At 45.3% G+C, this 27,766-nt stretch overlaps 1 protein-coding gene across 3 annotated transcripts; it reads left to right on the forward strand.

Annotated features, from left to right (window-relative positions):
• Nucleotides 1-963: 963 nt before the first annotated feature.
• Nucleotides 964-27,325, forward strand: LOC133355510 (uncharacterized). Of its 3 annotated transcripts, XM_061572835.1 has the most exons (10): nucleotides 965-1,205; nucleotides 2,820-2,957; nucleotides 4,490-4,909; nucleotides 6,888-7,007; nucleotides 8,337-8,590; nucleotides 8,873-9,245; nucleotides 15,127-15,254; nucleotides 15,838-16,063; nucleotides 19,464-19,577; nucleotides 23,029-27,325. In XM_061572835.1, exons 1-10 carry the CDS (start codon nucleotides 1,142-1,144, stop codon nucleotides 23,097-23,099), a joined length of 1,908 nt encoding a protein of 635 aa, XP_061428819.1. In that variant the 5' UTR covers nucleotides 965-1,141; the 3' UTR covers nucleotides 23,100-27,325. The 3 variants fall into 3 exon arrangements, with proteins under 3 accessions (XP_061428817.1, XP_061428818.1, XP_061428819.1); XM_061572833.1 differs by having other exon boundaries at nucleotides 964-1,205; nucleotides 8,337-9,245; XM_061572834.1 differs by having other exon boundaries at nucleotides 964-1,205; nucleotides 4,502-4,909; nucleotides 8,337-9,245.
• Nucleotides 27,326-27,766: the final 441 nt, after the last annotated feature.

Genomic DNA, 27,766 nt, shown 5'->3' on the forward strand with positions numbered 1-27,766 from the left:
AGCGGACAATAACGTCTCAGTCAAAGATGCGGCTCCACATAAACCTAAAAGAATAACAACACATCTTACACAAGCCATCATCCGGCACAGCAGATTATACACTCCCAGAAGCATCTCTCCCTGCTCCCATTCTGCCTCCCCTCCCAGATACTCAACCTCCCCCCAATCTCAATTCCTCCCACCCGACCAATACCAATAGCCGCCCTCCGATCTCCTCCCATCTCCCCTCCTCCTTCTCTCTCTCCTCCTCCCTCCTCCTCCTCCAATCCCCTCCCTCCTCTTCTTTTTATCCCTTCCTACTCTTAAATTTTGACTTAAAACTTTCGTGACTGTAGGAATTCATATTCTTGGTTCTTTCGGTAAAGTCACGTAGGTAGAAAATAAAAATTAAAAACAAAAAATAAAATAAAATTTAAAAATTACGACCCCTATCCCTCTTCCTCCTCCTATCCCCTCATCCTATCCCTTCCCTCCTCCTCCTATCCCCTCATCCTATCCCCTCCCTCCTCCTCCTATCCCCTCCTCCTTCTCTCTCTCCTCCTCCCTCCTCCTACTATCTCCTCCTATCCCCTCCTATTTCCTCCCTCTTATCCCCTCCCCCTACCCCCCTCCCTCCTCCCCCTATCCCCGCCCATTCCCCCCCTAGCCCCGCCCCCCCTAGCCCCCCTCTCCTCTCCCTCCCCCCCTATCCCCGCCCATACCCCCTCCAATCCCACCCCCTCCTCTCCCCGCCTCCCCCTAGCCCCGCCCCCCTATCCCCTCCCTCCTCCTAGCCACGCCCCCCCTACCCCCTCCCTCCTAATCCCCGCCCATTTCTCCTCCTCTCCCCCTAGCCCCGCCCCCCTATCCCCTCCCCCCTTCCTTTCCCGCCTCCCCCTAGCCCCGCCCCCTCCCTTCCCCCTCCTAGCCCCGCCCCCCCACCACCCCCCCCCTACTAGCCCCGCCTCCCCGGGTCCCGCGGGCTTCGCGGCGGGCGGCGAGACCAGGCCTCGCTCCCTGGGCGGCCGACGCGAGGCGAAAAAGAAAGGGCCCCATCGCCACCACTACCACCACCACCAACAACAACAACAACAACCACCAACAACAACAACAATCACAACAACAACAGCAGCATCGTCGACATCTTCACGGCGCGCTCGCCATGGAAGTTACGGGAAGGAGACGGAAACGAAAGTCACCCAGTTCCAAACTTCGCAAAAGCAATGGTAAAATGTTACACGGACGACGGCGGCGACGGCGGGGATGGTTTAAGCCTTTGAGGGAACGTTAAACCACTAACTAATTACACGCACGGGGGGACTAACTTACCTCTTCGTACACCTTGAACCGAGTTGACGTTCGCTCGGCGATTTGTTGAATCGTCGCAAAGGGAAAGTTTGGTCGTGGATAGTTTGTTTTGCTGATGATGATTGTGGTGATGATGATGATTGTGGTGGTGATAATGAGACTAGTCGAGAAGCGCTAGTGGCGCTAGAGGATCACGACATCGCTAATCCCACAGGCCCTCTCACCCTCGCAACCAATAGACGTTAACAACGTGTTGTTGCTAACGAGATAGATAGAGAGAGATAATTTAAAAAACCCAAAGAGACGTGTTTTTATTTAACAACGCCAACAAAACAATGCGTTTGTGTGTTTGTATTGAATGTGTGGGTACAGTGCAAGATGTAGTAGTGTACAGTGCGGACGACGGGCATTGCTCGTGTTAACGATTTGGCTTTGGGTGGCTGCGTGCAATGTTTGAGGGATGGTGGTGGTGGTGTTGTTGTTGTTGTTACTAGTGTGTGAGATCTGTTGTTGTTGTTGTAAAGGTGAACTTTTATTCCCGTGTGCTTGTTCTGCTTGCTGCAAACCCATCTTTAGTTTATTGGGTGTACCGTGGTCAACCCAGATGGTTTAACCCGTATTCCTGTACAGGGAAATATATATAACATTGTCTGTTTGTGTTTCTCTCTTGTGATGACGGGATTTTGTAGGATGAACGTTGCGATTTTTAAGGGCACGGGGTGACCAAGAAGGTCTGAATTGATCTGTTATAAGGTAGACACTGCTAAGGGGTTGACAGGTATGAGTGTGTGTGGTGTGGGGGGTTTTGGCTGTGCCCCATGCCTTTGTTGTTGATGATGGCTTTTGTGTGTGTGTGTGGAGTGTTTTTTTAACAGTGGTTATTGTGTATCTCCCCACCCCACCCCTGTAAGATATTCTCTTTCAACATCAACCATTTTACCACCATCGGAGTCGTCTCGTTTAAGAAGAACAAACTGTAATTCGGTGCCAATGTGTAAAAATCAGTAATCTCCCTGATCAAATGGAGCATCTGAGACGGTGGTAAATTTACGGTTTACAGCCCTAAGCATAGTGGTGATATTTCCTCATTTCCTCTTGATATTAACTACTCGGAGTAAAACGTTTGAACTTGAGCGTGGATAATAATCTGCGATGATTCCTGTCAAATGCACTCCATAGGTTAGTCGGCTTAGACTTGAATCACACAGGATCCTTTTGTACAAGATTACTACTCTCAACTTTAATGCTTGCCGTGTGGCCTATAGTGGGGCAGTACCGTAAGCAGGTTTCAGACCTATACCTGCATGTATACGCAAACATTTCATTGCTATAACTTGATGTGCCTTGCTTTTCTCGGGCAATTCCCAATTTCTCCCACGTGCGAGGAATTGGGAGTCGGGCAGCTTTAAGCAGAAACTCTCATGAAATAGTCTATAAAGCCTCAATTGATGTGTTTTTTCTTTGGCTGGGTATACAAAGGCCTACGGTATATGTGACGCGTGCATTCTTGTTCGTTCCCCTCCCCGTTTCAGCGTTTGCCGAGGAGAACAGCGCTGCCAGCGACTTGGAGTACCCAATGCAGCAGGAGAAGCACGTGGCAGTGGATAGCGAGGCTTCGCGATGTCTCGCACTAGACGAGGCGATGGCCAATGGTTCTGGACGTGTTCACGGTGAGCCGCTTGTATAATGTCTTACCAACACCCGAAAGGTGTGCTCCAGTGTGTTTGTTTCAGCCTTTACGGGTGTTCCCCCATGTTGGTGGGTCTTCCCATAATTTACAGAAAGCGTTGGAAATTCAACGCTTGAGCCAACTCCAAGGAAATGTGCCTCTGAGGTGGCAAGTGTTGAATCGAGATGAGTGGCCACACCACTTTGTGACGCAACGGTGGCGAGATGTCAACTACCTTGCCTGGTACACAGGAGGTTGTGGGTTAGATCCCAGCCCTGATGCCTGCTGTATATTTGGAGTCAGCGTGTGTCTCTCTCCCCGTGATCGCGTGTATTTTTCTCTGGGTCCACTGGTTTATCCCTCCATTTTTAAAGTATTAGGCTGCTATACATTTCCACGTGATGATAAGCCTCTTCGTTGAGCTGTCATTTGTGGCCAGGTCGCTTCTGAAAAAGAACAAAAAATAGTTTAAAGCTTCGTTTTTTTATATGCAAGTGTTCACTGTTCTGGGAACGTTTGCCATAGCTTCAGCAGCTGAGCGAATATATGTTGGCCATTATTATTGTATTAGGGAGTTAAAATCAATCCCTGAGTCTTACAATTTCCAAACCTCAATAGTTATCTCCATAATGTGTTTGTGCTTGCCAAGTATTTCCAGTTTGAGTACGCCAAGTCTACCCTTGTTTGTGCTTCCACTTGTGCATTTTATTTTGTGTTATACAAGATGTAAGTCATGTCACACTTATGCGTTGTCCTTTAATACATCATTTCTCATAAGACCAACACAGGCTCTTAGTAATTTCACTAAGGCTGACTTTTAAGTAAATCTGACTTTTGTATATCATACAAACGTTACTGTGAGTAAGTGCTGTGCTTTTATCCTCCAATGAAAGGCTGCAAAAATGCCACAACTTAGTCTCATGGTGGTATGCACGTGAGTGTATGTTGATCTTACATAATGTAATCAGGCCTGATCTAGAACTGTCGCAAATGAGGCTGTTGTGTTCAGTCGAAACACAATTCAGTGTTGCCACATTCTGATTTCACAGGCACTCCCTACCCATTCGTATAACATAAATGATTTTATGACAAAAATACCAAAACCCTTTTAACAGTTATAATCTCCTTAAATATAAAAGAGGCATGGAAAGAGTCTAGTTTTAATAAACGTGTTCTATTACTGTCAATTCAAGTTAATATATACTGCAGATAGTATTAAAGAGAAACTAATTTGTATCATATATTGTACTCGAGCTGACTGGTTTGGAGTACTATTGTATTCTGAATCATGAAATCTATGGTTAGCATTGATTACAGCACACTTTAACAGCGTATTCCGTGGCTTTGTCAGTGTATTATGTGGCTTTGTCATTAAACACTGATTTCTTGTCTTGAATGAGATACTGTAATAATGCACACTTTGTAAGATTTACACATTCTCCATTAAGACTTTGTGAATGGTAACATATTATCATTTTAATACAGCCTATGCAACAACAAAAACAACGTGGAAATAGAAAAATGTTTGTTTAGTTTTTCCTTCAGGTGACGGCACAGAGGAAGGCAGCATCAACAATGGAAACAGCCACCAGCGCACCATTTCCAGTCAACCTTCTGCCCACCCTTCAAAGGCTGATGCCAGCCGACAACAGAGCAGGGCTGATCAAGACTTGACTGCCATGTCTGGAATTCCTGCTCAGCCGAATCCAAATGACATCAAAACAGAGCCCGAAGAGGACAATCAATCTGGCGTGCTTTGGGAAAACCCAGAAGACAACAATGGCCTTCATTTGTCCACAACAGATGATGTTGAATTTCATCAGTTGTCTATGCTAGAATCTTTGGCAGGCCACTGGAATGATGATGGCAGCAGGAACCAGCACCTAATACCACAGTCCTTCACCAACAGCTCCACCGGCATCGCATCCAGTCCCCGAGAGAACTCAGACAGAGGTAAGCACCACTGCAGTCAATACATACGGTGGCGAGATGTTAATTACCTCACCTGGTATACAGGAGGTCGTGGGTTCGATCCTGACCACGACGCTACGTGTATATTTGGATTTTGCGTGTTCTCCCCGTGGTTGCGTGGATTTTTCTCCGGGTTCTCCGGTTTTTACCTCCACATTTAGAAACATGCGTCTAAAGTATTTGTTGCTCTAAATTTGTACGCGATAAGCCACTTGGTTGAGTTGTCATTTTTCTCCAGGTCGCTTCTGAAAAGGTGCTGTATAGCTGTGGGCCTTATCTATTAAAAAAAATTTCTAGTTTAGTTTAATACTTACAAATGAAAAAATCAAAACGGGCGCTTTTAGTGTTTTGTCGAAAAAATTGCATGCTCCGTTTTCGCTATAATTCTGCCACAGCAAAAATAAAGCCAATATTCACGGGAGGAAAGAGACTAGATGAACGAAATTTCATGCATTGGCACTGTACCTTGAAAATTCACATTGTCAATTTCACTGCCACTTTTGCCCCACGTTGATGTAGAGGACAGTACCAAAGACATCACGAGGAACTCACCTGAAACAGAATTAGCCATGAAATCAGAACATTCGTCAGCTATGTGGAACAAAAAATACGCAAGCAGGATTGTCACGTGACTCGGATAGCCTTTGCTTATTTACTGAGTCAAAACCGAACTTGGGACTGTGGTGGGCACTTACCACGGCCACTTTTTGTCCAAGTATAAAAAGCGACGAGATGTGGCCCATGCACTTCTGTAGCAGATGCGCTTCACCATTGGAACCTCATTTGCCAGTAAAAAATATGATAATAGTTTTTTTACCCTTCCATCTGGCAACAAAACTGACTCTGATGGTGCATTGTCTTTGAGTTGTGCGCCTTTTGGCGTCATCTGGTCCAACCCATGTGAGACTAGGCTCTAAGGAAAGCTGTCTCCGGGTGTGGACCAAACAACTTCAAGGACAGTGCACATTATCAGAGTTATGTTTTTTGTTTGCATTATGACTGCAGGTATTGTGGTCTATGCAAATAGATGCGTTTCGTTGACATGTTCTGGCTTGACGGCATAGCCAGTGATAAGCAACTTGATGTGTTGTACTTGTGATATTCAATATCGGTGAAACTGCCATGCACCTTTGAGTTTTTGACATTACTGCCTTCAGACATTTTATATATCCTTTTTAATACATTGCCCACAGTGAATACTCTGTTCGGGCTGCAGGAAATTATGACGCACGCAGCCTAAATTTGGGGCTGGAAGAGAGTGCGTTCCCTGTTTTGTAGCAGGTAGCATTAAATACAGAACGCTTGGCCACAGTAGAGCAGATAGACAACAGACAGTAAGCAAGGCAGACAGATGCATATTACTTGTAGACATCTTTGTTCAAGCGCCTTCAACAAAACTAATCGTCTCTTGAATATGAAAAATATGATAATATGACCACAAACAGCCATTTGCATACAAATGAAAACTGGATTTCCAACCAAGACGTGGTTTGAAAAACTAAAATCTCCAGGATGCGCAGCGTGGCTTGGAACACAGATAAATGGATTCTTCGTGAGGAAAGCACCCTTGTGGCAATGTTGGTGTGTAGATGCTGTGTATTGTGACGTTCCAAGGTTTGGTATGCACGAGGTCGTGGTTTCGATCCTGACCCTGACGCCTTTATATTTGGAGTTAAAATGTCTCTTCCCCCGTGGTCACGTGGATTTTTCTCTGGGTCCTCCAGGTTTTCCCTCTGCAATTAGAAGCATACTTTTAGAGTATTTGACTGCTATACATTTCGACATGTAAGCCACTTCTTTGTGCTATCATTTGTGGCCAGGTCGCTTCTGAAAAAGATCTATGTAGCTCAAGTGGACCTTACCTGGAAATATATAAATAGTTTAGTTGACATACTTTTAAGTGCATGTGGTTTGTCTGCTTCTGCAGGACTTGTCATGTTTATTATCCCTGTCTCCACAGAGGCTGTGTGCGATACGCATGACCTCAGCGTGCACCGTTGTAAATGTTCATGTGAGCCTCTGCTGCACTCCATTCTGCATGAACTGAAGAGCATCCGTGAACTCATGCAGTCACAGACAGGTGTGTGCTTCCTTGCGGGATTATGCTTGGTTCATAATGCATCACCGTACACGTGCCTTAATGGCTAGACGGCGCAGTTTAGATAAAGCTCTCATAACTCACGGGGCTTTAAAGGGGGGGGGGGGCATCACCATTGTGGGGGACATTAATGGTGGTCATCGTTTTGGAAGACTGCTGCCTGACAGATATTCTGGAATTTTCACCACTGGCTTTGGACGGCAGCCAGCATAGATGAGCACAATCCCGTGTGTCATCTGAGCATGCAGGCAAACTTGTACTTATATTGTAGTATACCAGGTTTGTTTTGTTTTATTACAACGTGAGTTTCTCTATTGAGCGTAAGTTATGTAACGGCATCGCGTGGCACTTGTGTGGTCCATAAACACGGAGGTGCATATATATGTAGATGCGAGGGGGGGAAACACTATCCACTACAGATCCACACTTGCTGTACTGCCTTCTCCTGGAAAGCCAGAGTATGGCACCTCGATGCCCACGGGGAAGGGAGTTTCGCAACGTTTGTGCGGTCTACCAACCCTTGCCTCGAAGTGCTGGTTTACAGCCCATGTGCCTAGCCACCAACAACCCAATGTTATCCTATTTCTATAACTGAGACGGTGTTGTTGCAGCTCACAGATTTACAGATATTTGTGAATGGAGTCACAATTTACACAGAATGTTAAGTCACTGGTGCAATGATCTAGATGTTATTAATTCTCACAATGTATTCTTGGAAATGTCAGTGCTTTACTTATATGGATATCTTTAGCATACAGTTTAAATTGTCAGTAGGTTTTATCATTGCAATGTTTAAAATACTTTGGTATAGTTTATTTGTCTTAATATAACCCACACCCTTCTGCTATTTCATCATGATTCTAATATGACAAGGCTTCAAGATTAATGGCAGGTTGAACAGTGGCACAGTGATTAGCGCAGTGCAATATGAACCAGGTGACCTGAGTTTGATTCCAAACGACGGCTAACATCAGTGGTGAATGATAGCGGAATCAAACCTGGGCCCTCCTTTTCACCACCATGCATTTAGCAACGTGGTGAAGTATGGGCCAAACAACCCCGCACGATCAAAGGCATGTGGAGGCCTTCTTCCAGCAGTTGACTGACAAATTGCCATCCAATTAATTCACATGAATTATGGCGGTAATTATAAATCTATTTCAATGGATACATTAAACGTCTCGGTATTCAATTTTTACTGTTCCGTTCTAGTCATCACCATTGTGATTCTGTTGATCGTCAATCATTCCAGTGTAATATGACGCTGAGCTTGCATTGTGCATCTCTGCACCCTGCGCTTCGTACCCACAGCTGCCCACCCAGACGTGTGCAACGCAGCCGTTCAAACAAACGCAACGGCGGACTCCTCCTCCGGCAGGGTCGTGTCTGGTGGTCACCTCATCGTCATCTCCGGCGGGCCGGCCCCAAGGCTGGCGGCGACGTTGGCGCCCGGCCAGATGCCCACCCCGACCTCCTCCACGCAGCTGTGCTCCAGCAGCATGGGCCTGACCAACGGCTCGCCGGGCACGCCGCTGAAAGCGCCGCATGGCAGAATCGCAAGTGCCGTAGGTCACGCACCGCTTTCGGCCGGAAACGGCTCCCGGCCGACCGCCCTCCAGTGGCGACGGGGCGGCTTTCAAAGTGGGGAGTTGCCCCATCTGCCCAGGCCATGCACCACCATCACCACTGCCGCCACCTTCTCCGCGATCGATTCAGGCCGCGTCGGCGGCAAGGGCCTCCGGCACCAGCCGGCGATCAACAGGGCCGGCTGCCTGGGATTGAACCTGAGTAGACACGGTCAGGTTCAAGTGCTCGGTGTCGATGCTGGCGCTGCCATCTTCCCGCAGGTGCATGCCGGCGGGCTCGATCGGGGCGGCGGTCGAATGGCACACTCGGAGCAGGCGCCCTTAGGGCAGGCGCTGCTGGGAGGCGGCGCTCCAGGGACTGCCTGCCGTCTCCCCGACACGCAGTGCCGACAAGCCTCCAAGATTAGGATTGAGAACGTGAAGACGTTGGTGATGGCGGCGGCTGCGGGGCCGATGGCGGGACCGGCGGGGTTAATGGCACAGGGCGGCAAGAAGGCCGTTCCGGCCGGGAAGCACACAATCCTAAGCAGGGCCGAGCAAGGCACCAGCAGATCCGTCGATTCGATGGAGAGGCCCGGCCCAAATTCGGCAGGTCTGGCCACCTCTACTCCTATATCACCAGTCGGGATCCAAGGTGAGTTAATATGCAAACTACTTGAATGTCATTGACCGCAAGTGATTTAAATTGCTTAATTTGAAACATATCTGAAGGGCATGATGAGTTGGCTGGGTGGCTAAGGCAGCAACTTGCTCATGTCCAGAGCACCCATGCCCATAGTGGCATGCACCTGTAATTAAGTGTATGAGAGGGGAGCGGTGGGTCGTTGGTGGGTCCCGTAGAGATCGTCATGTATATGAAAGACTGGTTACAACGTGGTCTTACCACAGTAGAAAATACTGAGCCAGTACGACTGTCATAGGTTCAATTCGAGGCAGTCGCCAATGATTAAACCCGATTGTATGTATGTAGAACTTCTTTCGCAACCCTCGTAGTCAACCTTTCTCATCGGAGGTGCATAGCCAGCCGTGCTAATCGTAGATTCTCAATTGTAGTGAGCTGATGGTCTCGCTCAATCATCAGTGACCATAGATAAGCATGTTTTAGTTCCATTATAAACATCTCTGAAAACATTGTATATTCTAAGCTTCTAAACAGTAGTCACATTTTATCCCATTAGTGGTCAATGTTTCGCATTAGTCGTCATCCGAGATGTGAGATTTGTTAAATGACACTAATAAAGAAAAATAACTTGTCTAGCCTTTCAGTGGACTGGCCGTTATCATGGTAGGACAGCTGTTAAGGGGAAATATTATTTTCAAAATGTGCTAAACGCACCGAATTTCGTGGTAGTGTAGTTTACGACACATTGTGTCCTCACAGAATGGGAGGCGTTAAAACTTCCCAGGTTCGTAAAAGGGTGTATAGTGTGGCTGTTAAGGTCAGGAGAACACGTTAATTATTAAAAATGTGATGAAGGCAGTCGCATTTGGCATAAAGACAAATACTTTCCCTGTGGGAGCCATTGCAATGTTTTGCTTTTTTGAGCAGAAACCTTTCCAAGAAATATGGGACTGTGAACAAAGGTTAAATCATATGGGTCCATGTTTCGCAAAATCAGTTTTTTTCCTGTTTACATAATAAACACAGTATTAAAAAGTAGCTTTTAACGTGTCTGACCTTTTGAAACAATCAAATTGACAGCTAAACCTAACTTTCTTAATTTGCCCCCCTAGTCCTATGATGTCATACAAAATACTGATTTTTTTATGTTAGAATATCATGGGCCATTGTTTAATCGTGATGATGGCATCATGTAACTCAGCTGACAAAAGTCAATGTTTCGCTTATCGGTCGACATTATTCAACATTAATTTTGACACTTGTTGCTATTATGACATTTTCAAACATTCGTAAGACGTGCGCTGGCTTTTAGAGCTACACTGTGCCGCTATCAGGGTATTCATTGACGAGTGATTGTTGTTGTTCAGTGGCGGCAGTAGATTGACAACGCTTCACCTGCGCAGCAACAGCAGCGGCAGCACTTTACCCCAACAGCATCGGAGCAAAAAACTAAAATCCCCCGTAAAGCCTTAACAGACTGTTGGGCAAGTTGCTGTTAGCGAGTAGCACCTATGAAAGCCGGCACGGCACGCGAGGGTGTGGGTGGCCAGCACCACGCCCGGCCGCTTTTGTCCAACCAGTTGTTTACACATTGCACCAGGTACTCATTTGAGGCTGAGTTGACCTTTGGGAGGCCCAGGACCTATTCAGATAAGCGTCACTGCCGTTGCCTGTGAGCGGGAATCGAACTCGGGTCCGCCGCGTTCGTAGCACAGCTTGCTAATCGCTACACTACCGCTCCTCTACCTAGACTGAGGGGCCAACTCACAGCTATCTCCATTGCTTATTTATAAAACCGAATCGACCGCACAAACCATGGCAGCAGATGAGGATACCTGATGCACATGTGTCAACTTAAAAACTCTCCAATTGTGTGCCTCTGTGGTCGTCCAAAACAGACCGTACAGCATATAATGACACGATCACGCGATCCACAAATACGAAGGTGTCATCATGGCGATCCACTCTGCTGCTCCTAACGTGGTTGTCTGGCTCGACCACCTTGATGTGAAATTGTAGTTGTTGCTCTACATCGGCATCCATACAAAAGCTGATGTGCTCACCTCCCCCTCCTACATGCGTGCATCTGCTTTGTCCGCGCACCCGTCTTTAACAGCGTACAGGTTTCAGGCTGGCCCGGGGCTGTACACACAACTGAATTCCAGCCTGAAGTTCAAACTGCCACGCTTGGAACCAGCCCAGCCAGTCCGATTTCATAGTCTGGCTACCTCAATAAAACGCAGAATATATCTGGGTTTGACATCATTGATGACATGGTATCTTTTTCCTGCTTTTGGAAGGAAGGTTTGGCAGTCATTGCCTGCAATAATTCTAAGTATCTAAGTGAGAATGTATAGCTATATCATTCTTAAAATGTACATTTTAGTGGTTTAATGCCTGTTTTTTCTTTTTGAGGGTGCCATGGTGGCGAGATGTTAACTACCTCGCCTAGCATACAGGCGGTAAAGGGTTCGATCCCGACCCTGACGCCTGTATATTTGGAGTTTGCATGCTCTCCCCATGATCGTGTGGATTTGTCTCCGTGTCCTCCGGTTTTTCCTTCTTCCACATTTATAAACATGCTTTTAGGTTATTTGGCCACTTATACATTTCAAAGTGATAAGCCACTTCGTTGAGATATCATTTGTGGCCAGGTTGCTTCTGAAAAATACCTATACAGCGCAGTGGGCCTAACCTGGTATAATAAAAAAAGATATTTTCGTTTTTAAGTTTTTTGGTTATACTTTTTTTTATGTAGCTTGGGTTTTTTTTTTATTTAGACAGTTGTGTATACCTTGCTGTTTACTTTATAAACATTCACAACTGAATACTTGGGATTTTTTTTTATCTCCGCTTGAAGTACAAGCAATGACTGCCAACCTTCTTGGAAGCAATACACAAAGATACGACGTCACGTCCGGGTAGTAAATTTCGGGTTATTGGGATAGCCTGACTACTGAAGTCGGGCCGCCTTTGCTGGCAATAGCCACCAACCTAGCAAGGACAAGTCAACTATGACTTCACGCCCGAGCAAATCTCTGTTATTATTCACATTAGCAGTCTTGTGGACATGCCACTTACACGGGCTGTATGAGGTTCAACGATTAGCTCTGTTGGCTACGTACGGTGCGAAAGAAGTTCATATGGATGTCCCATATTAATGAACAATCCTATCGCCCTGTTGGTTGCCGCAATGCAAGTTGGGTTTTTTTCATGCCGACTCCACTGTTGGACATCTGTGTCTGGTTTTTGTCATCTGCTTTGTGGGAGCTCTGAGAAAATTAGGTATCCGTAAATATTCTTGTCGTTCTTGCACAAGTCTACTGGACGAAGATGTGCCGTTTTTATTTTCAACGTGTACGATAATTTAGTTTGATGTGTAATATATTCTAATCGTTTTAAGCCAATTTTTTGTGGTTTCCGTTTAGTGTTGAGAAAATGATGAGAGGAAATATATAAAGAACTGATGTGGAATATATTGGTAAAAATATTTGCGGAGTGAAATCAGCAAGTGCTTATTATATCAGTGTGTTGTACATTTTGTCAGCTACCCAGACTGCCGTGCAGATAAATTATTTCATAGCTAGAGGCTCAAAATAAATTAATGGTTTCAAAATTCTTTGATGCTGGAGAAAACTGATGATGACATTTTTTTAAAGAAAACATTCTTAATATTTTATGTATATTTTAATCAATGGTCTCTAGACGACCCAGAGTGGGAGTCTGCAGAACATGTCATTTGCAATAGCCGTTCTTTATTTGCCATTAGAAAAAAATGACGCTCGCTCTCTGCTTATGAATCATACCTGATGTGTGTGTGTGTGCGCATTGCGGCATCTTGAATTTAAATGTGGGCTTCCAAACGATCGTGGGCGTTATTAATGCACCTCCAACATTCCTATACAACAAAATTACTGCACCGTTACACAGCCGGGCAGATTAACTGACAAACTATACCACGCTTCAATGTCCAAGCCACAAAAGTTCATTATTAATTCCGTCGTCTTTGCGAATTATATCCCTCCTTAGCGTCACCTACACCTCTGATTAAATATTTTATCTAAAATAAATGGAGAAATGTTTTTCCTCTTAAGTTCACCTTTATGTGCCTCGCATGGCTTGGCTATTTAATGCTGGAATGTGTTTAGTTTTGGATTTTGGAAGGAAATTTTCAATCCCTGAAAGAGCAAATAGTTCCGCTTTTTTTTCCGTTGCCATCATACTTGAATTTAAAGGGCACTTGGGTCTGGATTACGCTGAGCAAAGTGTAATTGCCTCGTTGTAATGACTACTTTGGAAAGTTCACGAGTATAGGTTTGCGCTGGAAATGTTTGGTTATTTTTCCATAGATGGCTCGATGACAGCACGGGGGTTAAATCCCACATTAATTATTAAGCCAGCAACGTTGAGACCTATAGGCTTATTTTATGGTTCACCATTCAGACTCTTTAAGTGTTTTCACACTTCTTGCTTTTTGAGTGGAGGTAAAAAAAAAAATATTTACCCGTGCTTTAAATTATAACAAAAATTGAATGAGAATTTTGTTTTAATATATTTGGCAAAGTGTTCAATTGGTTGGAGCCAGAAAAAACTTGTATTTGGAAAAGTTACGTGTTCAAATGCCGGTCAGAGGTCGACTCGACCCCATGCCATAATGTATGCACTGTCCTTACCAGAGTTGTCTTTTTGTTTTTATTTTGACCGCAAGTGTTGTTGTCAATGCAAACATGATCCCTTGTATAAAGTTGTCAGTTTGTTGCCAGATTAAAGGGTAAAAACTATTACTATATCTTGCTACTGGCAAAGGAGGTCTCGTAATGTAAATGGCTCACCCCGAGCTCTCATACTCTGATGGTGCGTTGTCTTTGAGTTGTGCGCCTTTTGGCGTCATCTGGTCCAACACCATGTGAGACTGGGATCTAAGAAAAGCTGTCTCGGGTGTGGACCAATCAATTTCAAGGACAGTGCATATCATTATCAGAGTTGTCTCTTTTTGTTTGCATTTTGACCGCAAGTGTTGTGGTTAATGCAAACATGATCCCTTGTATGAAGGTGTCAGTTTTGTTGCCAGATAAAAGGGTAAAAACCTATTACTATTACCATTCATTAAGACGTTAGTCGCGAGAGTGGGCAATGGTGTTCTGAATTTTCCATTTGTGAAACATTACCTGTATATTACTCAATTGGAATTATACACAGCAACAATCGCCCCCCCCCCCCCCACTGCCAAAAACTTGCAGGACAGTCCTGAAAAACGCTCATGAGACCCAGTGAGGCTTTCCAAGGTTAACGAGCTAAATAATTACGTAGAAACTACTATTTAAACTATTATTTTACCAGGTAAGGCCCACTAGCTATATAGCTCTTTTTCAGCAGCGACTTGGTCACAAATGATAACTCAAAGACGTAGCTGATCATATGTAAATTTACTACTGGTAGGAACCACCTGGTTCCACCTGCCCACAGGGGATTATTGTGTCCGTCCGTCGTGCATCCAAAAATGGGAGGGGATGGGCTGGTCACCCCGTGGTGCCCTTATAAAACTAAACGTTTAACCTACTCACGCCGGCTTGTGCCCACCCTCACAGTCAGCCATATTTGCGGAATACACCACGCCGCCGTTGACCCTGGCCATTGACTGAGCAACCCAACATTCCTACCAGCTCCCTCCGCAGGAATGAAGTTCTTAAATGCACGTTGTTTATAAATGTGGAGGGAAAAACCGGAGGACCCGGATGAAAAAGATCCACGCGACCACAGTGAGAGAGAGACACGCAAACTCCAAATATACAGGCGTCAGGGTTGGGATCGAACCCATGAAATACCAGACGAGACGGTTAACATCTTGCTACCGGTGCGCCCTTGCCTTGCCTGTATGCGTGTCCCACTTTAGAAAGGAACAGCATTGCTTTGGAAAGTCCTGGTAACCCTGCGTTGGAAAACAGCCTGAAAGATGGTGGCCACTTCACCGAAAACTGCTTCTACTCCCTGGGCCACTCGCCGCAGAGTGACTCCACAGATGTACGTACACGCGGCTGCCTGCAGGTGGCCTTCACACCCGTCGACACTCATTGGAATTACTGATTGGAATTACAGAGGGAGAATACGTGGATTGCCGTCAAATAATATAATCTATGTATGTATGTTGAACTTCTTCTTGGTTCTTTCGGTAAAGTCACGTAGAATGGAAATATTTTTATTATTTTATTATTTCCATTCTACGTGACTTTACCGAATGAATGCCGATCACGTAAAAATGTGATGAACACAAATAGATTTGCAGAATGTCAATAATCAGAGGGGAAATAATCGTTCACCCTATATAGCAAATGACCGTCCGATTAGCACGGTTGGCTACGTACGGTGCGAAAGAAGTTGAACATTCATACTGTGCCTAGAGCCCCGTGTCTGCCGGCTACGACGCAACACTGTCCCAGGAATACATGCGTACAGCATACCTAAGCAATGGATAATTGCAGGGTTGATCAAAGTTACTCAACTATGGACTCTCCTTAGCCCCCCGGGTCGTCCACCTCAGCTGTTCGCTGACCCCGCCGCCATTTTTTTGCGCGCGCGTGTTTGCATCCGGTCGGCTGACCCGCAGCTCGCCGTACAGCTGGCCGACGGCTACAACGTCTTCATGGCGCGCTCGCAGCTCGAGGAGATCCTGATGCACTACACCCGCTCGGGCAGCCTGCTCTTCCGCAAGCTGGTGGCCGCCTTCTTCGACGACCACACGCTCGCCAACTCGCTACCCAACGGCAAGCGCAAGCGCGGCTTCAACGACCCCCGCAAGGGCCTGGAGCCCAACATCGTGGCCGCCATCCGAAGTGCGTACACCCCCGCGTACACATCCCCTTGACGGGGAGATAGGGGCGGCAATGGGCATATTTCTCACGGGGGACCCCCCCCCCCACCCCGATGTCTGCTGTCTCCTATATCCTCATCTAGTTTACGTTATAAAAAAAAAATCTGCCCGAGCTAACTATAGGTGTTTTTTTTAACGTTGATTTAGGTTTGTGCAATGTTGTTTATCGAATATTGATCTTTAAAAAGTATTCAAGAGAGCTGTTTCCATAGGCAATGCACATCAGGAGCGCTCCGATTGGCCGAAAATTGGCGGCCGTGATATCGTAAACATCGTTAATCGAAAATGTACCGTTAACAGAAACAATGGGACCCGATGGGAGGCAGATCGTTAATCGAAATATTGTTAATTTATGGCATCGTAAACTGTGGGACCACTGTATTTATTTTCAGATGTTCTGCCCCAACAGGAGAGAAACTCGCGATACAAATTATATGAAGATTTGAGATGGTCCCAAAACATTTTCCAACATCTCGGGTGTGATTGCTTCAAATGTTTCTGTTTTGTCCTGTAGAACGCCACTCAGTAATGCTCGCTTTAAAGGACGCAAATAACAGTAATATAAATGGTCCAACCTTCATGGACAGCTTGTATATCCCAATTGTCCATTCTTGGTCATTCTAAAATTTAGACAAATATATTTACCATGCAGTGGCCAACAATGCTTGAGTATTACTCAAAAGAGAATACTCTAGAGCAGCGGTCGGGAACCTATGGCTCGCGAGCCCATATATGGCTCTTCCAGTGACGGCATATGGCTCCCAGACAATTTTGAGTTGAAAAAAATAAATAAATAAATGTAAATCGGTTTGGAACTGATTTTAAAATACTTGTGATATTGCTTAATAATACTGTGTCATTTTAAAGTAAACAGAAATTAGTTTTGAAGATAAATATCACGGGTCACGCCTGCACGAAGCTCAACCTCGCCACGTATGAACCAGACTACAAGGCCATCAGCAAAACCATGTAGCACCAGAAGTCGCATTAAAAGTAAGACATATTTAATTTATTATACGTTAAAAATACTATATGGCTCTCAATGAAATATATTTAGAAATATTTGGATTTTATGGCTCTCCCAGTCAAAAAGGTTCCCGACCCCTGATCTAGACAGACATTGGTATTGCATTGTTTTTTTCCCACCGTTCCCTTTCTTAACGGAACACACAGGTGTTGATGGTAATGAGCAAACCCTACCGTGATATATCAGCCTGACAAAAATAGCCACACCGAACTGCACACAGAACACTTAAATATAGCAGCACTTGTGGACTGCCGGTCGCGATAAATACAGTCATTACCGACGACACCACAATGCTACGAAAAAAGTGCTTCTTATAAACACTCACGCCGTATATGAACCACACTTGATATTTGTCATCTTCAGCAGATGCTTTTATATATATGTAGTGGGTTCAACTGATTCGCAGACGTAGACTTGGAGGCAACACATTTATTCAACTCCAACACACGGGGTAATTTTCCCCTTAACACAATAACAACCTATGGTGGTGACCACCAGGCTAACTACACTAGTTACTACGTGACTTGTGTAGTTAGCCAGGTGGTGACCACCAGGCTAGCTACACTAGTTACCACGTGACTGGTATAGTTAGCCAGATGGTGACCACCAGGCTAACTACTCTAATTACAACGTGACGACTACTACTACGGACCGGGACCAACAGCTGGTGTCCAGATCCACGTGTTGGAGACTCGTTGAACAGAGAACGTAGACGAAGGTTTCTTCCAGGATGAACAACAACGCCGCTCCCTCTCGGGGACCCGGCTTATATTCTCTGCGGCGTGCCTGGCTCCCCCCTTGGCCATGACCACCTTCTAGAATCCTCAGGAAGGATCTGGGTCCCCATCACGTGACCACCCCTAGCCCCCACTTGGGCCCCTTTGTCGACTTAACTGGTCACGTGCCCTCCCGGGTCAACCAGAGTACCACGGCCTCGAGTAACTTCATCCTTTGGCCGGCACTCGCACACCCTGTCCTGTAAGGGCTGGCACTGCACGCAAGGCGTGGTGCCATCGAGTGCTATCAATCGGCGCTCACCGGGCCCCTCTAGGGCCGGTACTATACCCACACCTTTGTTTGTGTCCGCGATGTCGTTACACCGCACACCGTGCTTCTCTCGGGCCGGCACTGCACGTTGACATCTCGCGATGTCACTACATCTATATACTGCTCGATTAATGCTTCTTCACAACATCGCTATCCATCACGGTCCTGCGATGTCACAAATCCATCCCGGTCCACTTGTATGGGCTGATCATATTGCTCCGTGACCGTGGCGGTCATCTTCTTGGGTGTGTCTCCCCCTCCTTCGGCTGCTACTCCGTCATTCCAGACCGTCATCCCTGCTAACGATGTGCCCCGCCCAAAGCCCTCTCTTGATAAGTCACTATGATGTCTTGAGACGTAGGCTTTCGCGACCAATATTATTCATAATAAATGTTTTTGGGTTAGATCACGTTATTTATAAATGTGTCGTAACCCTCCACCACCCGACACGGCCAATCAGCAAAAAAGTGTTACGTTGACAAAAACCAAATAGTTCACTACTTTAGCCCACCGGTGTGTTGAAGAGTGAATCCACAACATTTCCAAAAAAATATTTTTTTAGTATGACGTTTCGCTGGTAATTACATCCAGCATCATCGGGCAATTCGCCCGTCACCGAAGGGATGGCGACGTTTCGCTGGTAATTACATCCAGCATCATCGGGCAATTCGCCCGTCACCGAAGGGATGGCGACGTTTCGCTGGTAATTACATCCAGCATCATCGGGCAATTCGCCCGATGATGCTGGATGTAATTACCAGCGAAACGTCGTACTAAAGAATTCTGCCATCCCTTAGGTGACGTTTTGGGCAAAGCCCTTCACAGGAATGTAGAGGCCAGAGATGTGTGGCCTCTATGTTCTGGACAGAAGGGCCATTGCCCGAAACGTTGCCTATTGTCTACCTTTTTCTTTGAAGGTCACAGTGTTTTTGACAATTGTGTTGAGTTTGCAGCAGCATCACCACCAAATAAGCCGTCCTTTCTCTGTGGAAAGTCCACATCATTAGTCCTATGGTGACTAGCTCCCACTCACCATAAGTAAGAATGTGAAATTTCCTCTGGTTCAGTGCTGTCAACACAGATGAACAGCAACACATTGCTCGTTTGAGCAGGGAAAAACAATACGTTGATTTGATGTCTGTACGTATGTTGAACTTCTTTCGCGTCTTACGTAGCCAACGACACTCATCGTAAGCGTGAATCTTAACATTGCGTTGTAAGAGTGCATTTGAACATTGTGTTGCATTGCTGAGTTATGCAAAGTCACGATTGTGGTGCTTGTTTGCAGGCTTCACGGAGAGCTACTGCGAGAATAAAAAGATAATGAAGCTACCAGGACCGAAAGATTGGGTGCAACTCTTGCAGGACCAGATAAAGCTGGCTCGTCGCCGCATTCGCAGAGGTGGGCTCACATTGTAATGTGTTGGGAGTGAGGTGCAATCGTTATCTCTGTGAACACGGGAAGTCCTCGCTCAACACGTTGTCACACCAGCGCTTTTTCGCTACATCGCAGTTCTTCTATTCGGCGACACTTTTCGCACGACACGGAACGCGTGCACCATTATAACGCAGTTGCCAAGTGGTCAATGACGAACTACTTTCTTGAGCTGCTCGGCCGAGTTGTGTGATGAAGTAAAGGACACTAATCACCCTCGTCTCAGGTCTTTTAAAGTGCAAATGTGATTTAGTAGCTTGGTAATTCCTCGCCTACCGCATTTTTGCTAAACGCAGAACTTTTGAGGAACGCATCTACCGCAATAAACGTGGTATTTACTGGATACATATGACATTTTATTTACTGTACCTTTTTTTCTGGATGCGTGCTACACATTTATCCTTTACTTCACAAGGCTTTATGCCACCTGATAGGAAGAGAGAACGTTTAGCAAAGGTAGGCTTTGTGTCATGACAATAGCCCATTGATCTGACCTCGTGAATGGATTCTTGTTGGAGAAATTGGTTACTCTGTTTGTCTACAGTTATCATTGTCTCTCAATCGAATGAATAGCACTCGGGGAGACTTGAATTTTTTTATTTTAAAGACAAACCAGTGTGTGTGTGTGTATGTATTTACCATGGGGAGCGGCATTGGCGTCACTAGGGGGTGAGGGGGGTGTGGACCGCACCGGGTGACACCATCAGAGGGGGTGACCCCCAATATGACTGCAGTTTTTCAGAAGAAATTAATTTTTTATAAACATATTCCCGCAGTTATAACAACAAAAATATTTTCGTAAGCCCAGCTTACTTGTGTAGTGAGCGACTTCAGAGACGCGTCGAGTAGAAGACTTATTTATTAAGAGCACACTGAGCGATACATTGTGTAACGCAGCTACACATAGGCGATCCTAACACGTAGCCCCATCTCCGACTTCGCTGCACAAGCTGTTCGACCAGCAACGGCGACGGAGAGAGCCTTCCAGAAGATCAGGCACGTGGTCCCCCTTATATCTGCCCCGGTGCGGTCAAGCTCCACCTCTGGCCATGCCCACTTTCCAGAACCTTCCAGCTGGTTACCGGAGCTTCTCGACTTACTCCGCCTTTCACCTTTTCCCCAGATACCCCCCCCCCCCCCCCCCCGTATAATAAGGCAATTATGTAATGCAGCCATGACCGTAACTTCCACTCCCGGCAGACAGGTGTCACCCTGTCATTACACATGTACTGTATCAATATACCTACAAGGCTAAAACTGTATGCTAATTAGATTTTTGAAACTTCTAATGCGATCCGGTCATAGCTGTCATTAGTACCCCAACTACAGTGACGCTTCGAATCACGTGGTTTCGTCTGCAAGCGCCACAAGCACGCGCTGTTGTTTTCGTTGCTGCTGGTGTTTTTATAGTCACTGATTTTGACAAATTTTCTGTTGTTTTAGCTACAATGTAGCGGTAATTAGTATTTGTGAACCTATAACAATAACTTTTTTGAGAATGAAGTAGTAATTCAAGGAAAAGGAGTAAAATCAAAAAACGCTTTTGCTCAGTAACTAATATTGTTTTAACTAATAATGTTATTCAATGTAGAAAGATTTAACAAAAATGTTTGTTAATCATACAATCTAAGAAATAGTACATTTGAGCAATGTACAACTATATTTATTACATATTATTCTATGATAAAAAATTCTAATAAACTTAAATGTAGAACAATTATTGATTACTCACGGGAAGTACCCGGCATTGCCCGGGGGGAAAATATATTTCAAAACTTCTCTTAAAAACATAACAAAAACATACACGAATGCTAAGCGATTGTGAAAGCCCGGCATGCCGTTTGTCCATCAACAAAATTATTAGAGCCTTGCAGAAGTCTAAAAAGTTATAGAAAGTGGGGGGTAAATAGTTGCTCTAAAAGGTTTCTGCAAATTGTTAAACCCCCCCCCCCCTCAAAAAATATTTTGACTCCCGCGTAGGCATATTTCCCTAAAAACCCTACATACAATAAAGTGAGTATCTACTGACTCTAGTAGTATCTGACTCGACAGTAGTATCTGGCTGTACAATAGTATCTACTGACTCTATAGTAGTATCTGCTGACTCTGTAGTTGTAACTACTGACTACAGTAATATCTACTGAGCCCAGTAGTATCTACTGACTGTATAGTAGTAACTACTGACCATAGTAGTATCTACTGACCCTACAGTAGTATCTACCGACTCTATAATAGTAACTACTAGCTCTATAGTAGTATTTTCTGACTCTGTAGTAGTATCCACTGACTATAGTAGTAACTACTAACTCTAGTGGTATCTACTGACTGTAGTATTATCTACTGACCCTACAGTAGTATATACCGACTCTATAGTAGTAACTACTAACTCTATAGTAGTATCCACTGACTACAGTAGTATCTACTGACTCTACAGTAGTATCTACTGACTCAATAGTACTATCTGCCGACTCTATAGTAGTATCAACCAACTCTATCGTCATAAATACAGCCTCTACAGTAGAATCTGACTATAGTAGTATCTCCTGAATCTATAGTATCTATTGACTCTATCGTAGTATCCACTAACTATAGTAGTAACTACTAACTATAGTATCAGCTGACTCTATAGCAGTATCTGCTTACGCTATAGCAGTATCTACTGACTCTACAGCAGCATCTACCGACTCTACAGTTTTATCTACCTACTCTATAGTCGTATATACCGACTCTATAGTAGTATCTATCGACTATATAGCAGTTAACTACTAACTTAACAGAGTGTCGTGGTGAGGCCTAGTCCCGTGCAGAGCCCCCATTTTCACTTTAACCACATGAAACTATGTAAACGTAAATACATTTAGGCTGTGCGTATGATATTGTCATTTTAAGGTGTCATTTAAATTTTGCTATTTGTTTATGTCACTACTATTGCCATTACATTCAGTGATATATGGGAATTACGAGTAACATTAGTACGACAAACATTACTAAAGATGCTGTACGGTCTGGTACGGGCGGAGGTCCATGGGGGGTGACACCACGAGTTACCGCACTGAGTGACACCAACCCTAGTGACACTACTAGGGAGCGGTAGTGAGCGGTCAGCGTGCTGCGCCGAGTTACTGGACATGAAACCACCAGCTCAGGCCAACCAACGCGCATATGAGCACTCATTGGTGTGGCAAAGGTGCGATGCCCCCATCGACAAATACAAAGGAGACATCACGGCAATACCACTCCACTGCTCCTCTCCTCCTGATGCGGTTGTCTGACTTGAATGTGAAATTGTAGTCGTTGCTCCCCGCATCTACATCGGCCGCCGTATGACAATAAGAAGACCTAAGAGTGCTGGCACGGAGACAGATTTGCTCCCCGTTGGTTTATTTGAATAATGAAACGATCGCCTTGTGTTTTTCAGTGCCTACACACAACATGAGGCTGCAGGACGCGGCAGAGGCGTTTAAAGAAGAGAAAGTGAAGTTGGAATGAAGGGAGTCATCGGCGCTTTAGACCACCCGGCACTGTGAACAAATTTAACACTCGCAGACAATTCACTTTGCAAAAAGGGGGACAGCTCTGCTTTCTTACTTTCTCAAAAAGTTCAGAGGTGGTGTTGTGTAATGTTTACAGTTTTTTTTATGAGTGTAAACACTGGATAAGAGGTTTGATTTTTAATCAGAGTTCTTTGTAAATAAACACCAACACAAAAAACTAGCGGAGGGTTTTTTTTTTGTTAAGTTTTTTTTTTCAAAGAACCCCCATCGCTTCCCCCGTCACACGACAAGCACTCATTTTATAGACGACATTGGTCAAACATCCAGCTGCAAAAAAAATCCTGGAAAATAGAGAGAATCCTGCACTCGTTGATGCTTTCCATTATAAATATATATTTGATTACTGGGTAATTAATATTTAATAAAAAGGTGAATTTTATTTTAAAAAATTGGTTGCACTGCAGACTAATGCCAACCCGAAGCCAGAATTTTGTGGCGCTTACGTGCGCTCGGCTCTGCAAGAATTGCAGAATCGTTGAACTGGGTCCTGAAGTTGTAAATCGACATCAGTGTGGGCATATGCTATCGTCATCTTTAGCCCTGTTCTATCCACTGCTGGATGAAAAGCTCCCCACATCACCTTCCCCCCCCCCCCCCCCACTGCCACTCCCATCACCAGTCTTCTTCACTGCCATCAACCCATCTGGCAGTGTGACACGCCCAAGGCCAATTGTCCAAACGGTCACTTCGCTTTGTCCTCTCATCCATGTTGCTGTGGCCCTCTTTTGGTCTTGCAATGTAATTTCCAGATTTTCCATTTTTCTGTGTCATTGTCCACGTTCCTGTTCCCATATGTTGATAGCAGGGAACTGGGACTGATTGTAAAACCTCCTTCTTTAGGCACAAGGGATTGTTGCTCTCCGTTGTCACGTTGTGTTTCACTGGCATTTCCAGCCTGCCCTTGCTTGTATTTAATTATCGTGATACATTTTGTGGGTCCCATGCCGAACACCGCAATAGACTATGCAGATGCGAGACCTGGCGAGAGATAATGGAGCAGATTGCCACCACGATTATTTGTACGAGACCTTTGGGTGTCTGGTCGTAAGATATATTAAGTCTGACCACCCGGTAGCTATTTATATCCCATTGCCACTGTTGTGGACTCCAAATATTGAAAATACCTGCTGAGGATGCCTCAAGGACCCTAACATAACACCCAAGTTCGGTGTCCTTGACGTGGCCGTTGGAGCATTTCTCCTCTAAAGCGAGTGTCATGCGCCGCTGCTGCTGTCGGGATTTTCAGAAATTGAAAATGTAACGGTTAAAAATAAATACAGCAGCTGTGAAAACGTACGTGTTAAACGAGACGGAAAGCTCTGATTATGTTTGTTTTTAATCGAGAACCTCTTGTGTATCCTGATGGAAACTGTGGATGTGCCAGTTCGGGTTATTGTGGATGCGGTTGCTGGTGGTGGCACGAAGCTGCCTACGATGGCGGCGATGCTCTTTAGATGCTGGTAATGGTGTCGGTGCTGTTAACGATATAGGGGCGGTAGTGTAGCGGGTATTGTAGCGGTTAGTGCACTGCGCTACGAATCCGGTGACCCAAGTTCGATTCTCACTCACGGCCAAACCCAGTGGCGATTTTCTGAACCGGTCCTGGGCCTCTCCTAGGTCGACTCGACCTCAAATGAGTACCTGGTGCAGTTTGTAAATATCGCCACTCGGGAGATAAAGGCAGCCGAGCGTGGTACTGGCCACCCACCCCCTCGTGCGCCGTGCTGGCCTGCAAAGGTGCTCGCTAACAGTACTTGCCCCTAAAGTCTGTCGAGGCTATACGGGGGATCCTTGGCTTTGCTGTTATCGATAGTGCTTCTAAATGATGGTGGCGCTGGTGCTCGCATCGAATGAAGCTGCTCAGTCGGCCCGTTTCGTGAATTTCTGACGATGTGTTGTGTACACGGCCGATTCTCCGGGGTCACCGTGTAATTGGCTCGCTCTTTTATGCCAAGACAAATCACGAGACGTTTAGCAACAAATGCAAGCCTCTTGCCAAAAGTGGCGCATTGTCTCCATCCCGCTCCCAAACGTCAATGTAAACATTTTTGGGGTTTTCTTTTAGGCTTGCAGAGAGTTGCCGTATTTCCAGGCTATAAGACGCTCCTTAAACTCATGTTTCACCACCAAACGCGTGTGTCCGGTTCAAAATTTGGATACCCACACCGACCGGGCGCACACCCAACTTTGCTTTGGAATACCGGGGGTGGGGGGGCATCTTATATTATCCAGAAAATACTTTCGTTATTTTACTTGTTACGGGCAAGTGGTGAAGCAGTGTCGGAGCAATTTCGTCCAATGCTAGAGGCCGAGCACGTGCTATTATAGCAGTGGTGACACAGACGGTGGCACAGCACACAGTTGGCATCGCTGTTTGTAAATATTGCTCGGTTTAGTATCGGTCCATTGCCATTGTCTTACAACATTGTCAATGTTATAAACGTCGCGGCGATCACGAGTCTTGAAGAGTTATTCATATCTACGGCCGCACGAAAGATTTTGGACGCAGCGGGAACTGCCTGTTTGCGATCTCGCAACATCGCATCCCCATGTCACAGTGTTCAACGGAGATGGTTTTAGAGGAGACACGGCTCTGTGATCCTCCCATAAAAAACAACTGTAGTGCCATTCACTGTAAGCATTGTGTGTATATATATCCAATGCAGTGTGTAGCATATTCCGCTTCTGAGAATCGGAATACTTAAGTGTGAGAATACTTTACCTGAAAGGTATACTTCGTGCGTTCGCTGCGTTATTAACAGTACAGTATTTTTTAGACTCGAAGATGAAGCCAGCCCCCCCCCCCCCCCTCTATTTTTGAACCTTTTACAGTCAATCGATGGCTGAATGCTGTTTCAAATGACGCGTGCACCTTGTGGGTTTAATCATTCTCGCTACAATTCACGCGGCGGAGGCCCCGCGCGGCATAGCTAGTTCAGTTTTCTCGCTCGTGTGATGCCATCATCGTTGAAAATATGACGAGGTGTAACTCTGCAAAGTGTGTATTTATTGTCAAAAGATGTTTTATCGCAGAATTGTTTTCAACGCTGAGTTAAAAATTCTTCGACATCTTGGCCATTGACAAAATTTGAGGCGCGGGCCTTTTTGAACGGGTCATAAAATGATGCGATGTACTTTTCTTTATTTTTTACGAGAAGTGCCCCGAAGTTGTCCAGTGCCCTATGAGGGTCAAAGTGAAGCATCCAATCTTTGTTTGCGAACGGAAGTGTGAATCGCAATGTCTTCTTTTGAGCAACATTCCCCCGAAACGCGCACACTTTGCGCATTCTACAGGAGTTAACTGCACGCAGACGCACTCAAGAGGCGCGTGTGCGCATGAATTCGGTTTCATAGCAAGGAAAATAACCTCGGAAAATGGTCTCTTAAACTGGGAAATCATACATGGCTACTAACATCATTACGGTCCATATTTTGATTGGAAGGAGGCCATTATTAACGTGGATTGCAGAGGGTCGTGGTACTTTGAGGACAAATTAAATGTGCTTTATTAAGGCGACGATGTTGCGTAGGTAATTCAGTCAAGCTATTTACGTGCCGTGTTGAAATTTGGAGCACTTTCCTTCGGAGATATGTCAGGCCCTGTATTATTAATATAGAACAGTATAATATAAATGTAGACGCAATAGACTGCTGTGGCTGAGGGCCTGTTTACAAAGACCCTCCCCCTGCTGTTTGTCAGATGAAGAGTGACTTTATGTGCATCTTCGGGTGTGAATTGTGAAAGGATACGCATTGCATTTTGTTTTTGTAAACTTGCCAATTTCTATGAATACCTTGCACCTTCGCCATCAGCTTCAAAATGCAAGCATTTAAAATGTGTAGGGCCAAATGTTCAAGTATTGAAAACTGTGAACAGAAGTTTGGAGGTGTCTGGTTCCTGGGGAGGGAGACGACTTATAATTCTGCACTGCTGATAAACGTGTCCCTATTTAACAGCGCTCGGGAAACTTAACGTTACTGTTTTTGATTTTTGAAAGTAAACAATGTTGTGTGTGCACCTCCCATTAAGAGTTTTGCTTTCCTGAAATTTCTATAACTTGTATACTACCAGCTTATAAACGGAAATCTGTTTCTATGAAAAGTTTCAATGAAAATGCCCAATTCATTTCTATGTCCAAATATACTTTTGTTCACTTCCGAGTGTTGGCCATACGAGTGAATGGTTGTTTGTAGAAACGTTTAATTTGCTACTATATTACTTACTAGCTTTACTTACCCGGCTTCGCCCGGGACTTGGATTCACCACACCCGGCCGCCTTTATCTCCCCAGTGGCGATGTTCACACACCACACCAGTTACTCGTTTGAGGCTGAGTCGACCTAGGGGAGGCTCAGGACCAGTTCAAATAATCGTCACCGGTGGTGGCCGGGAGGGTAGCGCTGCGCGCGAATCGCTACGCAGTTGAAGAGCGCCTTAGACCTGCAACACATTTGTATTTCACTTTGCCCGCGATCAGCAGGCACACTCCGTTACGCTTTCCGCACACGGGTCACATGACAGATGTGACGTCACAGTTCACTTGCCGTGCAAAATATATGCATTATTGGGCCCCCCCAAAAAAAATACAAAAGTGTATTTTTA

Source organism: Lethenteron reissneri, chromosome 51, assembly GCF_015708825.2.
Source record: "Lethenteron reissneri isolate LAM-NWPU_2019-01 chromosome 51, ASM1570882v1, whole genome shotgun sequence".
In the NCBI taxonomy this organism is placed as follows: Eukaryota; Metazoa; Chordata; class Hyperoartia; order Petromyzontiformes; family Petromyzontidae; genus Lethenteron; species Lethenteron reissneri.